Source organism: Coffea eugenioides, chromosome 3, assembly GCF_003713205.1.
Source record: "Coffea eugenioides isolate CCC68of chromosome 3, Ceug_1.0, whole genome shotgun sequence".
Taxonomy (NCBI): Eukaryota; Viridiplantae; Streptophyta; class Magnoliopsida; order Gentianales; family Rubiaceae; genus Coffea; species Coffea eugenioides.
This window is the reverse complement of record NC_040037.1, coordinates 9896977-9913019: the sequence shown is the minus strand read 5'-3', so window position 1 is coordinate 9913019 and position 16043 is coordinate 9896977. Positions and strand designations below refer to the sequence as shown.

The following is a 16043-nucleotide window of genomic DNA, read 5'->3' as shown; positions in this document are numbered from 1 at the left end:
ATTAAAAGTGTTCATTTGGCTATTCCATCTATTTTTCAGTTAAACGAGACAAAAGAAATGTCTCGTGACTATTAGTATTTTTTTGGATTTTTAAAATTAAAGATAATAAATGGAAAAATAATTTTTCTTAGAAAAAAGATTTACAACACAAGTCATCATTGCATTCACAAACTTTTTGGAAAAGTCATAGAACTATTTTAGCCTCACAATAATTGGATTTACGTTTTAAAAAAAAAAAAGAAAAAAATTCAGAAAGAAACATGACAAAACTTTTAAGGAAATGTTGTGTTTTTTAATGGATAAACAAGAACTAGAAAATATGTATGATTAGAAAAGGAAATATTTCCTTAAAGGTCTGTAAATTTTTTTGGGCTTCGTAGTTAAGTTATTTTCTTGCTAAAATACTTCTATTATTTTTCCAAAAGCTTTAAGATCAATGTCGCGATCCCTTTGAAATTTTTTTAATCCTTTTATTCTTTTTTAGATTCAAAAAAGTTTTCTAGAAAAGCATGCCAATGGTCAGTAAAGTTCTCTAAAATTTCATTCAATCACAAAACTATTTTTCGTCTACGAATCCCTTGCAAATATAGTGAACCACTGTTTGCCACAATTTTCTGTCACTTTTAACTAATAAAATCGATGCTATGGCCCAATTGAACACTTCTAAGAATTTATTGAGTCATTTGATACAAAAAATAGTATAGCAGATTACATGAAATTTTGAAAATGTTTGGTGACTGTTGGTGTACTTTACCCTACTCTAGTCCGATGAAGATAATACATTTTGATAGAAATTGACACTAAAATGATACACTTGTGAATTTTTTTGGCTTTTTCTTTTCACCTAAATTTTTTAGTTAATATATTTTGACTTGAAATATGAGCCCTTGCACAGCAGGTCAAAATGCTAGTTTTTATAGATTAGGATATAACATTTTCTTTTAGTGCATAGCGTAATTATTGTGAAGGGCAAATATAAAAAAAAAAGTTGTTTTATATTTTTTCAAGAGCCACATCTCAAGATCAAAAGACGAAGAACATATATGGAATTAGAGATCTTTAGCACATTAAAAGTAACCTTATATTACAGTTGTAGCACAAGCGATTTTAATTTATTCATACATTAAAATCAACTTGCTTTAGAAGACGCAAGTATGAATGGTCAAATCAACCTTGAGGTCCATGACCGGGCTCGCCCGCATAGCTGGGTTCATAATCGGCAGATTGCACTTTTTCTGCCGCAGATGTTGTGTCACCACTCCCATTTTGATCTGCAATAACAAAATATTAAGGATAAATGATCCCAATTTCTATTACACTATGCTAGATTCAGGAAGATTCCTAGCTTTTTCTATTTTAACCAAAAAAAAAAATGTAGCACGAGTAACTAAATCATTTGAGAGATTATTGGGATCAGCCCTCATCGGTTGTGGATGGAATAGAGTGTTAGATTATAAGTGTGAGGGAAAGTCCATCCAACATTTATTGACATCTTCATCATGTCAATTCAGCCAAAAACTTCAAATAATTTTGTCAAGTCTAATATACTTTAGCCTTTGATCGATCATATGATAAATTAATTTGTCAACCATAAAAACCTGAGCTACTTGTTCACCACCAATCCATTAAATGTGCAAGAAAACTTTCCTGGATATATTCAGAATAGCTTACGAAATCACATCCTAACAACCTGTATAAATAATAATTTCTGCATGGAGGTGTGTTTAGGTAGGAATTAATTGTCAAAATATTATTTGTTTATATCAAAAACACATTTTTATCTTTTCAATCATATTTTTATCTCATATATATCACATCGCAAAAAGTACTATAATAATTATTTTAAATAATATTTCAAATAATCTTCTATTCAATAAAAAAAAAAAAAGAGTACATATGCCACCAGAGACGTTTCACAAAAAAAAAACCGGTAGTCCATATGCGTGGGAAGGTTTATACATGAAGGATAAATTAAAAAAAAAAAAAAAAACCGAACTAGCAAGCATGCAGCACAAAAAAATAAAGACTCCAGCATGGTGATTGCAGACGTGTAATATTTGTTTAACCGTGAATGACACCAATCTATGGATATGAAAGATGGATCTTTAAAACTAGGAAGTGGGACTTACTTGTCCCCAGAATCCTTCTCGCTGTTGAAGGTAGGATGGATTGAGTTGAAAGCAAGAAGAGAAAGAAAAGTATTGTCATCAGAGCCTTGCTGTTGCTAGCCATTGTTTGTTATGGAGAGGTTTGTAAGAACCTAAGATTATTGGTTCTACAATTATATTCCTTTCCTGATGATTGTATACACCGAACCGTACTTTTATAGCACTCTCCGACGGTGTTTCTCTCACCCAAAACGAAGACGAAGAAGAAGAAGAATTGATGCGGTCGGAGGCAATACGTCCTTGTAACTTGAAGACTTGGGTAGCTGCACATCATCGTCTGGACCTTTGCCAATACAGGGCCGAGCATTTAAAATCAACTACGAGTATCTGACCTTTACTAACAACCGCCCGCCAATATTACGTCAATGATCCTGTATTTAGAGGTTCAACATTTTGACAAAATGCATTTTTGTGAAAGTTTAGTTATGTTAAACGACTGACCTACTTTTTTCTTTTCTTTTTTTGTGGTTAAAACGGTTTGCTTTTTATCAAAAAAAAAAAAGAAAAAGCAATGACCTTTTATGTATACAAGTTAGGTGAGACTATGTAGCTGTTAGACTAGCGTCCCATACAGCTAGTTGGGTAGAAGTTGTTAGAGTACTAATGATTTTGTAAATATCAAACCAAAGTTATCGTTATGTTAAACCAATTGTATGGTATTTTAGGATTTTAGAATTTCTCACAAGTTGCACTCAAATATACACACAATCAGCGCTAATACAAAATAATCTAGGCAATTAGGGTTTTGACTTTGTTCAATTGTTTTCGATTCCTGTGATTCTTATAAAATTTGGTATATATATGCACGTATGGTTGCATTTCTTATAATATTTTTTATACATGAGCAAAATCCGCATATATAATAAAGTAATATAATTATGCATCAAATCATGTAAAAAAGACGATAAATATTCAACATCTACACAAACACAACCATATCTACTCCATTCTCATGGGTGGAAGTTGTAGACATGAAATAATATGCCATCACAAAGATAAAGACTCTTAGGTGATGAGTACATATATGCCAGTAATCTTTTTTTCTTTTTTTTTTTTCAATCATGAATATCAATAATCCATAAAAATGAAAGATGGACTTTTAGAACTGTGAAGTGGGACGGACTTGTTCCAAGGATTGATGGTGCGATTGATTGAGTTGAGATCAAGAAGAGAAAGAAAAATATAGCGACGAGAGCCTTGCTGTTGGTAGCCATTGTTTTTTATAGAGAGGGTTATAAGAACTTAATATTGGTTCTATTCTATTATCCTTTCTTGATTTTTTTTCAAAAAAAAAATTGGTTGGGTACAATTTTGATTATTGTCGCAAGTCAAAACATGCTATTGGGACCATGGATTGGTATAGGGATTCTTATAAATTATTCATTAATATAGTCTTTACATCGACAATTGACTTTGAATATATGACTTTTTATAAAGAAATAATCCATTCTTACCGCCTAAACCTAACGCGTGTTTGACTAGTGATAGTTGCATGTAATGAATCATACTTTTATAGTCGTTTACGACCGGACCAAGTTTCTCAACAATTACATTGACAATTGCCGTCTTAGGTTAGCAGTCCAAATGGGCTGAACTGACATGGTCCTATTAGAGGGGTCAACTTGAAACTTCAATTAAATTGAGTGGCTCGAATTGGGTCATGCTGACATCTAATATGGGACGCGAAAGATATGGAGCCTTTCTAGTTCCAATTCTCTCCAATTGTGTAAACTAATAAAATTTTGATATAAACATAATTTATAATTGAATTGATGCAAAACTCACGATTATACTAAAAATCTATTAGTGTACACCAAAATTGTGCCAGTTTATTCAATTAGACGGCATTGGATGGTACCTCAACTGGAAAAGCCTCGAATTCGAACGTAAACTACTCTCAGTAATTGCAATCGCTAATTGGACAAGGACCTTGAGACCCATAATTAGAATAATTCTATACGAGATTCACGCACAGAGAAATAAAGGCATCATCGAATTGGAGACTCGTGTCTTTTGTTAAGGAGGTTGAGAGAAGGACAAGGATATTAATGGATGAAAACATAAGACAATTAGTATTTGTTTGCCTTGCCACTTCTTTTTGGGTAAAAACTAGTGTTCTTTTGTTTGGAATTTTTTGATAACGTGAAGGTGGATTTACACTCCCTGTCCTTCTTTTCTAACCCTCCCTCTTACCCCTCTTAGTGGTATGGTGTCCACACTAGTAATTTCTCAGAGTTTATAAAATATTCCAAAATGATGATGGTTTTTTAAAACTTCTTCTCAAAAGGTGAAAAATACATCCACTGAGGGTCTGTTTATTTGGAAGGAAAATATTTTTCAGAAAATGTTTTCCTGCCGAAAATATATTAAATCAGATGGTGTAAAATGACTTCCCATATAAATGAACTGAAGTTATTTTCTATGTCCGCCTCGTATGTCGTAAGACTATCCATTCATGCTCCCCCATCAGCCTTAAGATCCAGAACAAAACCCACCACTTGTGCAATAGCCCACTAAAGATTTATAGTCTCCATCTCCTTCCAAACACCAGAAAAAACTTGGAGAAGGTAATTATTTTCCTCAATAAAATTTTCCATGGAAGACATTTTCCGTTGAAAATATTTTACATTGAATCAAACAAACCCTGAATGCAAATGTTTTTCAAAACTTTCATTCATAATATACGTTCTTTAAATTGTCTAAGTTTTGAAAATTTCCTCTTGTCCACACTTCATATATTGACCTCGTGCGTTCTAAACATGCGTCTTAGCAATTGAAAGAATATATGTCCCTTCTTATTCCATCTTCCTTTTCCTGTACAACATTTCAATCCATGAAGAGATTCACTAACAAATTAAGTAGCAAATTTTCAATCCGTAGACCCATGAAACTCAATATCACAAATACGATCCTTTTTAATCCATCTTCCTTCCCAAAAGTTGCATCCATAAAATACGTTAATCTTTACTTTGTCTAAGTTTGGGAAAATTTCCTGTACATTTCGAACGTGTCTTATCAATTAAGAGGATAAATATGATACTGCTTAATCCATCTTCCTTCTTTTATACAACCTTTCAATCCATAAAGAGATTCACTTACAGAATAGCAAATTTTCAATTTGTGGAACAACTCTTCTTAATTCATCTTTTCTACTAAAAAGTTACATTCATAAAATATGTTCTGTAATTTATCTAAGTTTTAAAAATTTTCTCATGTCCACACTCTATATTTGAACTCTTACGTTCCGAGCATGTGTTTTATCAATTGTGAGAACAAACACGACCGGTCTTGATCCATCTTTCTTCTTCTATACAACCTTTCAATCAAAAAATAGATTCGTTTATGGAATAGCAAATTTCCAATTTATGGACCCATGGAACTCAATTTCACAGATATGGCCCCTTCTCAATCTATCTTCCTTCTCAAAAGTTACATTCATAAAATACGTTCTTTAGTTTGTCTAAATTTTGAAAATTATCTCGTGTCCACACTCCATATTTCAGGACCTTGTACATTTCAAGCATTTATCTTATCAGTTGAGAGGACAACTATGACCACTCTTAATCTATCTTCCTTCTCCTCTACAACATTTCAATCCACAAAGAGATGCACTCACACAATAACAAATTTTCAATTTATCTTTAATTTGTCTAAATTTTGTGACTACTAAATCCGGGACTCTTACATACATGTCACAATGTGGTCACAAAAAGCTTTTGTGACTATTTAAACCCTTTTATGACTACTATTTACGCGTCACAAAAATTACTTTTTTTAGTAGTGTTCAACTATGCAAGCTTGCCAATTGATTAAGTTCGGTTTGGCAGCTCTAATTAATTCGACCATTTCCAGCTCTTGATTAGTTCATACTTCGATCAGACCATGTTGAACATAATTAGAGACATGTCAACGTAATGAGAAATTTATAATCAAAATGATACCTTGAAATAGTTATTTAATTTCATTCGGTAAATGCTACATCTCTTCTATGAATTGGTTTCACTATTTAATTTCATATTTCAGGACCCTTCTGCCGCCTATTCCACACTCCAAATTTATAAAAAGATTCTGCGGTCCGTCCCTATTTCTTTTTCCGCATATATTTTGTCATTACTCCTAAATCCATCTGCAATTTAGAAAAGTAGAAGAATATGAAAGTGACTCCAATTCTTTTTCTTTTTTCGACAAAAAAAAGCTAAGAATAATAGTGATGAACTAATGATGAGTCTGCACTAAGAGCGGACGCCGGACAGTACAAAATGTGCCCTGAGGAAGGATGAAACGGGCCAGTAGACTTTTTTTTTTTTTTATCAAAAGTTTAAAAATATCGTGCAAAAGTAGTGACATAGAAAGGGTGGGGATAATGCTATGGTGGGTGCATCCTGTTTTTGTTATGCTTATCTTGTGCCTAAAGAAAAGAATGTGATTGTTTGTTGCCCATCTTCGGGCTAGTTGGTTTCTAGACATAGTATAAGATGCAGATTGTAGTCTTTAACAGGTGTAGTCTAGTGAAGAATTGCTCATTGGCTAAAAAAAAAAAGTTTTGCATCTAAATAATATTATCTAAACCGCACGTAAGTGGATACAGCAAAGGGATAGATACTAGCAGTTAACTGACCGGTAACCCAATGATTTTTGGCTTCTTGTAATTGCGGCGGCGTTGCTTGTAGAACATGAAATGAACATTAAAAATTGGGGTGGCAATATATGAAAACGGTCCAACGGTGCTTGGTGCAATAATACATGAAATTTTGACAGTAAATTTTCATACTCTTCTCAAAATCACATATATATATATATACATATATATATATATATACGAAAAGTTGGGGTTTTGACCGGCGACGATATTTACCCTTTTTTTGGTGCCTAGAAATGGAAAGAGATATCTGAACGGGAAGCCGTAAAGGAAAATTACCGGTATTTTGGATTCGTAGTGAAAAGGACAATTTAAGGACATTAAAAATCCACTTACGTGGGCTTAATTTTGTTTTTCATTTAAAATGGACCAGCATTAAGCTGATTATTCAAAAGTTTCATTTGCTTATTGAGTTCTTTGTCTGCCAATTCACCTTTTAAATTTGTAGAAGTGCTCTATTTTATTCATTTTGTTAATTTGCCTCGACAACCCAAACAGAGTAGCTAAGGCAGTTATACAGAATAGTGAAATCTTGTTCTCTTTTTATTTTATATTATTATTCTTTTTGGGAAAATAGTGCACTTCATTTTAAGATAACTGTTGAAGAAAAAAAGGTTCAATGAGCAAATTGAAATTATTAAGGTTAAATTACTTATAACGTCCTATTATTTTACATAATGTCAGATGACTCCCTAAGGTTTCAAAATCGCTACATAATCCCTATAATTTTATATAAAGTGGAAAATAAATGAAATGCACAATCAGTGATGGCCTTTATACCAAACACGCTCTAAAAGCGTGTCTGATAAAATTTTAATCTCCATGTAACCCTTTTAGGGTTTGTATAAATATTCACTTAACTCTCTTGTGATTTTTGCTTTTATCCATATAATTCCCTTATACTTTTATACAAGGTAGTTGAGCCATCAATTAATTTAGCATTTAAGTAAGGGTACTATTAGTATTTCAATTAATGATATTATATAGGCTATTTTTCTTTAAGTTTCCACATTATACAAAACCATAGAAGGAAGTAGATATTTTGAAACGTTAGGCAATAGACGAAATCACAGGTGGTCACATGTAATTTATTGAGTTATTAAAAATTAATAAATTAAAGTTGCAAGGAAAACTTTTCTAGATATGTTAAAATTTAAATAGCTCAAAGAATTACATGCTAAGTACCTATATATGAATAATATTTCTGTATGGGAATATGCATATGCCACCAGAAACATTTAAAATCTGGTCAAAAAGCCAGCCATCCACGTTGGTTGAAAGACCCAGGATCATGGCCTTACAAATTGAAATAGTTTCAGCTCAAATCGGTTTATGTAATTATTATTGCATCTGGTGTAAACTTGTATACTTTTAGTATAATTGTCAAGTTAGTTATATAAGTTTACAAGTGCAAGTTTACATCCAGATTATATGATTTTACACCAAAAGTTATAAGAATTATACTAACCAATTTAAACTCCGACAAATTTTAACTTGTGAGGCCCTAATCCATCCTTCCATTCGTGAGTCATATGTCAAGACAGAGCTAGCATGCAGCACAAAACAAAGACTCCAGTATGATGAGTGCAAACCAGTAATCTTTTTCTTTTACTATTTTTAACCATGATTATCAATAATCCACAAATATGAAATCTTAGAACTATGAAGAGGAATCACTTACTTGTCTCCATGATCTTTCTCGGCGTTGAAGGTAGGATGGCCTGAGTCATAGGTAACTTGTCGAAGCTCATTTATCTTGATTTCTCAGTTAATGAGTTGTCAAAAGAAATCCCACCTGAAATTTGCAACTTGAGAAACTTGACTCGTTTAGCTCTTGGTAGTAATCAACTTTCAGGTCCAATTCCATCTGGAATAGGAACTCTGCATAATCTTGTTGCACTTGGTCTGGAGGACAACAATTTAACAGGTTCAATTCCATCCACTTTTGGCAACCTCAACAGGCCAGTAAAGTTACACCTTTTCCGAAATCACCTATATGGTCCTATCCCCCACACGATAGGAAATCTGATCTCACTCCAACTTCTTATCTTGTCTCAAAATAATCTTGTTGGTGCAATCCCAAAGTCACTAGGCAATTTGACTAATTTAATTCATCTGTATCTCTATGAGAATCAACTTTCAGGTCCAATTCCACAAGATTTGGGTGATCTCAAATTCCTTATTGAAATGGCAATAAGTGAGAATCAATTTAATGGTTCTATTCCTGTTTCAATTGGTAATTTGAGTAACTTAAACAAACTGTATCTCCGAGCGAGCCAATTTTCTGGTACCATTCCAGAAGAGCTTGGAAAACTGCAAAAGTTAGTAGTTTTGGAATTGGATCAAAATCAGTTATCTGGTCCATTGCCGGAACTGCTATGCCAAAATGGAACCCTCCAAAGCATAACTGTATCTGAGAACAAGCTTACAGGTCCAATCCCTCGAAGCTTGAAATATTGCTCAAGCTTAATTAGGGCCCGCTTCAACGGGAACCATTTCCACGGTAACTTGTCAGAAATGTTTGGCATCTATCCCTTCCTGGATTTCATAGATCTCAGCAACAACGAATTCCATGGTGAACTCTCCAGCAGCTGGAGAAAATGCAAAAGCTTGACAACCCTGAAGGTTGGAAAGAACAACATCACAGGTGGTATACCTCCAGAAATTGGAACTTTAACTCAATTACATGCACTTGATCTTTCTTCAAATTATTTATCTGGGCAGATACCAAGAGTAGTTGGGAAGGTGGCTTCTATGCTTAACCTATATTTGCATGACAACCAACTCACTGGCGGTATACCTCAGGAGTTGGGAATGCTAACAGAACTTCTTTATCTAGACCTGTCCACAAATAAGTTGAATGGATCTATTCCAGAACATTGGGAAGATTTGAAGCACTTGTATCACATGAACTTGAGCAACAACTTTTTCAGCCAAAAGATTCAAATCCAGGTTGGGAAGTTAACTCAACTTTCTGAACTGGATTTGAGTCGAAATTTCTTCACAGGAGAAATACCATCTGAGTTCCAAAGTTTGCAGAGCCTGGGAACATTGGATCTCTCACACAATAACCTCTCTGGTTTAATCCCAGAGGCTTTAGCAAAATTGCCTGGTCCATTGCACATTAATATTTCATTCAATAATTTAGAGGGTCCAATTCCGAGTGGTAGAGCCTTTATGAATTTAACCATAGAGGAAGTACAAGGAAATAAAGGTTTGTGCGGGAATATTTCAGGGTTACCGGCTTGTGAAAGTTCCCCGTTGATTAAAAAGCATGTCAAGAATAAGGGGAAGAAAAAACTTGTTCTCACAATTTTAAGTCCTCTTCTGGGATCTTTCGTACTTCTTTGTGCATTCTTTGGTGGTCTCAGATTGCATAAGCAATGGAAAAAAAGTTCAGGAACGGAAGATATTGATATGAACAAAGTAAACTTATTTTCCATATGTACTTTTGATGGCAAAGCATTGTATAAGGAAATAGTAATGGCTACAGAAGAGTTCAGTGACATATTGTGCATTGGTAATGGAGGTTATGGAAGTGCTTACAAAGCACAGCTTCCATCAGGTGATGTAGTGGCTGTAAAGAGACTTCACAACATGCCTGAGATGGCAAGTCATAAAAATTTTTTGAATGAGATAAGGGCCTTGACAGAAATCAAGCATCGAAACATTGTGAAACTCTTTGCGTTCTGCTCAAATTCTCAGCATTCATTTTTGGTATATGAGTACCTTGAAAGAGGGAGCTTGGCCAAAATCTTTAGCATAGAAGAAGAAGCTAAGGAACTAGACTGGCGAAAGAGATTAAAAATCATCAAAGGCATTGCTCATGCTTTATCTTACATGCATCATGATTGTTCGCCAGCCATTGTACATCGGGACATATCAAGCAACAACATTTTGCTTGATCCAGAATATGAGGCTCACATTTCAGATTTTGGCACTTCTAAGTTTCTGAAAAATGATTCATCTAATTGGAGTTCTCTTGCAGGCACATATGGATATGTTGCACCAGGTAATAAAGGTTTTTTTTTTTCATCGATTTGCTAACTACTAAATTCAAGTATGATCACATGTTATCACAACATTATTTTCCAAAATTCCTTGCAGAATATGCCTACACAGTGAAAGTAACTGAAAAGTGTGACGTTTATAGCTTTGGGGTCCTGACAATGGAAGTGATGAAAGGAAAGCATCCCGGTGACTTGATTGCTTATCTAATGTCTTCAAGCCATGAAGAGATAGAACTGAAAGACTTGCTCGATCAAAGACTTCGGTATCCCAATGAAGAAATTGAAAACATTCTGGCATCCGTTCTTAAACTAGCCAGAGCATGTCTGCATGTTGATCCACAATCTAGGCCAACGATGCTCTTTATTTCCAGGTTGTTATCAACAGGTCCATCGTCTGTGTAACACTCTGTGAGTAATCGTGGCCATATAAATCATTTTTCCCCTTTTTTTGTTTTGTTTTGTTAAGTAAATAGATATAACAGATATGCAGAATCTGATAACTTTTTTTTTTTTTTTTGGTTTGGTGCCTACATTGCCTCCTGTCAGCTGCTGTGTCTCACAATTTTTCGTTTTCTTACATAGCACTATCAAGCAACAGCACAAGATGACATGATGATGAATATGGCAGAGTTTTTAGCGGCACGAGATTCTGCGAAAAAAAAAAAAAGTTGTGGCTGCTGGCTATGTATTTATATAGAGGTGTAGTACAATGGGCTACTGCCAGTATAGAAGTCTTGAAATGTTCAGAGTTTGTAGTTATTGTAAAAATACTCTATTCATAGCTAGTAATTCAGTGGGTGAATTGATACGAAAAAAATATAAAAACAGTATGATGAACAAGTAGAAACTTTGGGAATGTGTAGGATACAATATCTTGAACTCATTTGTAATTTAAACTTCTAAAACTCTTCAGTTTTGCTAGTGCGTGATCTTCTTTCATTATCCCATTCAAAACCAAACTTCATAGTTCAACTAGTCAATAACGAAGACTTTTCCTCCAAGTAATCTCCTATTTTTGTCCGCTAATTGATTACTACTTTTTTATAGCAGCTATTGACAAAAAGAATTTATTTAAGGGGGCTGATATATATCACCAAAATTTCGTCACCATTTATCACCATATCTTAAACATGGGCAAAGCCACAGCTTCCCATTTCCTATATGCGCTTTTGTACTATTTAAGTTCATGTTTGAACAAAATCTGTGACTAAGATGCATTTTGTACTATTTAGCTAATTACTTTAAACATTTTGATCGTGTATACAAGTTCGGAGAGATATTCTGGTCCTGGTACCATATCCTTCGTTAGATATAAGCTCTCAGGGGAGTATATTTATAAATATCAACCAACAGTATGGTTATGTTAAACCAATGATATTATTCTAAAGGGAAAGCGACAATATGACTTAGCGACAAAAATAAATTCAAAGACAACCCCACGTTCTTGATTTTAGAAATGTCATGTTTGTATCTGATTAAAGACTGTTTGATGTTGATAGAGGACAAAATGTGGAAAGGAGATAAGGAGATGAAGAATTGGCAATGCGGATGGAAATGTTGGGGAAGGGTAAATATCAACAAAGACTAGGGAGGGTTAGTTCAATTTATAACATATTTTAAGGTGGCGAAAACTAGTGCTAAATGGATTTATTTAAAAAGAAATAATACTTCGACATCAAGGAAATAGGAATTTCAAAATCTTGGGGCTACCACACCCATTTCCCATGGGCTAAAATTCTTGGCAATTATGAGAGCAATGGCATTATGCAAATGATGGCCCTAAAAATTTATTATATTTTTGTTTGTTACTGTCTTAATGCCTGCAATTATTGTTTTAGTTCTTACATCTAAGTATATATAATTTAAATTGGTTCAATTGTTAAGAACGGATCATTTTCTCACAAAAAATTGTGCATTTGAATCTTGTTATAGATTTGAAAACTATATTAGTAAGCAACGTATACGAACCTCTGTAAACAACGACTTATGATCTCGAAAATATATTGTGACTTGTGGCAATACGTCCTTGTAACTTAAAGACTTGGGTAGCTACACATCATCATCAGGACCAAGTCTTTTAGACCTTTGCCAATACAAGGCCTAACATTTTAAATTATAAAAATCAACCTCGAGTATCTGACCTTTACCAACAATTGCTTGCCATTAAAATTTTTTTTTTATTGTTTTTTTTTATTCATGGAAAATATAACAAAATATTCCTCTTACATAATCCTCATTTTTCTAATTGAAGGTATCCCTATTCTGTCCAAACGGATTGCCCCACGAGCCAACCTTGGGAATGTACTGAAGGTGTCATAAATCTCAATTTGTTTATCTGGATGAGATATACCCACATTAGATAAAGCATCAGCAATTGTGTTAGCCTCCCGATAGCAGTGCGTGAATCTAGGTGGATCATCTAATAACTGCCAAATCTGGTTGACGTATCTTCGAATTTTCCACGAACATTGAGTACGACGTTGAATGATCCCAATTAAAACCAATGAATCTGATTGTACACATATGTTTCCAAAACCGTTATGTATACAGATCTGAAGACCAATAAGAAGGGCACAAGCCTCTACACGGAGACATGTAGTTTCTCCCAGATATGCCGAAAAACCAATCATTGGTAATCCAGTGGAATCCCGGAGTATGCCCCCACCTCCACCTATTCCTGGATTACCCTTAGCACATCCATCCGTGTTAAGAGTATACCTCCCTGTCTCTTTGGTTTCCCAGCGGATACCTTGATATACAACTGTACCCCCAATATTACGTCCAATATTACGTCAAGCTGATCATAAATGTTGGGGTTAATCACATTTTATCTCCTTAAAAAATATCTCATTTTTCAGTTTATCCCCTAACCTTTAATTTTGCTCACTTAATCCCTTTTAGGACAAAATTGCCCTTGCATTATTTTGACTTTTCATTTAACATGTTTTCCTTTCTTTTATTTCTTTTTCTCTTTCTTCTTTATTTAAATCTTCCTCTTTCCCACAAAAATCTTCACCTTAATGATTGAAACTAAAAAAGAAATGATTAAAAAAATATTCAAATCATTTCCCTAAAATACAATTTTTTTAGCCTTTCAATTCTTTTAATTTTAGGTTTTCCTCTTTGCTTTCTAGTTTCTCATTTTATTCCCAAGAAAATATGTTAAGATGAAATTGTGACCTGATTAATAATCATCAATTGAAATTTGTGACACGTGGCATCATACAAAAAATCAAAATTAGTTTTTTATGCCTTTTAAAGCTTCACCTGGAAATACGCAATTACAAACTCAAAACAAAAAATGTCGTTGAAATGGAATTTCTATTGGGAAGGATGAAAGAGAGGAGAAAGAGAAAAAGAAATAAAAGAAAGGAAAACAATTTCATCTTATGATATTTTTTTGAGAATAAAATGAGAAACTAGAAAGGAAAGAGGAAAATCCAAAATTAAAAGAATTGAAAGGCTAAAAAAATTGTATTTTAGGAAAATGATTTGAATATTTTTTTAATCATTTAAGGAGAAGATAGATCTCTGCAATTCCTCTTTTTTAATTTTAATCATAAAGGTGAAGATTTTTGTGAGAAAGAGGAAGAATTAAATAAAAAAGAAACAGAGAAAGAAATAAAAGAAAGAAAAATAAGGTAAATAAAAGTCAAAATAATGCAAGGGCAATTTTGCCCTAAAGGGGGTTAAGTGAGCAAAATTAAAGGTTAGGGGTAAACTGAGAAATAGGGTATTCTTTAAGGGGATAAAATGTGATTAACCCTAAATGTTGGACCTTCGGGTTAGAGGTACTATCGAGCCGAGTCGAGCTCGAGTAGCACCATACTCGAGCTCGAACTCGATCAGAATCAGTGCTACTCGAGTTCGAGCTCGAGCTCGAACGAGTTAATAAATTTGGAATCGAGCTCGACTCGATAAAATAAAATAAAACTCGAGCTCGACTCATTTGAGCTCGATTAAGTTCAAGTAAATATCAAGCCCGATCTACTCGAGCTCGAGCTCAAGTTTTGAAATAAACATATAATTTTTTTCTCAAAATATATAATATAAATATAATATGAAAACTCGATTAAGCTCGTCGAGTACTCGAGTATTTATTTTTGGAACTCGAACTCGACTCGTTGAATGTAACGAGTAGCTCGAGCTCGGTCCCAAGCTTTTTACCAAGCCGCTCGCAAGCTACTCGCGAGCGGCTTGACTTGATTGCACTCCTACTTTGGGCACAAGGGCCCATAATTCAACATGTTTGAAACCAACCACAACTAATTTGATCTTGACGGTTGGACCTTTACGTGCAAGATCCCAGCACTAAATTTGTTTGAAAATACATATTGACTTAAAAGTCCTTTAGACCACCTTGCAAAAGTTTAGTTATGTTAAACCAATGAATTTGGATTTAGAGGTTCAAGATTTTGACAAAATGCAGTTTTGTGAAAGCTTAGTTATGTTAAACGAATGACCTTCTTTTTTTTTTGTGGTTTGCTTTTTATCAAAAAAAAAAAAAAAACAATGACCTTTTATGTATACAAGTTAGGTGAGACTCTATAGCTAGTTGGGTACAAGTTGTTAGAGTACTAATGATTTTGTAAATATCAAACCAACGTTATCGTTATGTTAAATCAATGATATGGTATTTTAGGATTTTAGATTTTCTCACAAGTTGCACTCAAATATACACGCAATCAGCGCTAATACAAAATAATCAAGGCAATTAGTATTCCAAGTAGGAAAACAAAACAAAACAAAAATGCTTTACAAGCAACAACTATTTGTCTCCTGATAAATAGTATCTTAAAGATAAGAAAATATATCAATTAACCTCAAACAAATGTACACATTAGTATCTTAAAGATAAGAAAATCGAACTAGTAAAAACCTCCTAAAATATATCGCAATAGGTAAAATTACCTCCGATGAGTAGAAATTGTACATAGAGGATTTGTTTCGCGATTCATTAATCAAGACCCGAAGCATTAACTGTCTACCAAAAAATAAAATTAAATTGTGAAAGTAAGAATGTAAATATCAAGTATATGTGTAGTTATCTTACTGTGTGTTTTAATGAGTATCCTAAAGCATTAGTGAGAAAAATTCCAAAGTCAAAATCACTTGACCATCTTACCCCTCTTATAGTTATCACATTTTTTTTTTAATTTTGGAAGGCTTATAAAAGTGGTCACCATTGATTAAAGTCATCATAATAGAGTCAATGCCAGACTATTT

The 16043-nt window shown here is 33.6% G+C and overlaps 1 protein-coding gene and 1 long non-coding RNA gene across 2 annotated transcripts; one reads left to right on the top strand and one right to left on the bottom strand.

Moving 5' to 3' along the window:
* Positions 1 to 976: 976 nt before the first annotated feature.
* LOC113767070 lies at positions 977 to 2434 on the bottom strand. The gene is made up of 2 exons (XR_003467851.1): positions 2130 to 2434; positions 977 to 1271 (listed from the first exon to the last, which is right to left on the bottom strand). It is a non-coding gene; the product is annotated as an uncharacterized LOC113767070 (long non-coding RNA).
* Positions 2435 to 8469: 6035 nt separating this feature from the next.
* LOC113765992 (MDIS1-interacting receptor like kinase 2-like) lies at positions 8470 to 11219 on the top strand. The gene is made up of 3 exons (XM_027310225.1): positions 8470 to 8518; positions 8576 to 10819; positions 10915 to 11219. The coding sequence occupies exons 1-3, from the start codon at positions 8470 to 8472 to the stop codon at positions 11217 to 11219; spliced, it is 2598 nt and encodes an 865-aa protein (XP_027166026.1).
* The last annotated feature ends 4824 nt before the right edge of the window (positions 11220 to 16043 follow it).

Bases quoted from the DNA above. Each gene is read 5' to 3' on its own strand.
- LOC113765992 (XM_027310225.1), top strand. From the start codon at position 8,470: ATGAAGAGGAATCACTTACTTGTCTCCATGATCTTTCTCGGCGTTGAA. The intron at 8,519-8,575 runs GTAGGATGGCCT...TTGATTTCTCAG, and splicing joins GATCTTTCTCGGCGTTGAAG to TTAATGAGTTGTCAAAAGAA. The intron at 10,820-10,914 runs GTAATAAAGGTT...AATTCCTTGCAG, and splicing joins ATATGGATATGTTGCACCAG to AATATGCCTACACAGTGAAA.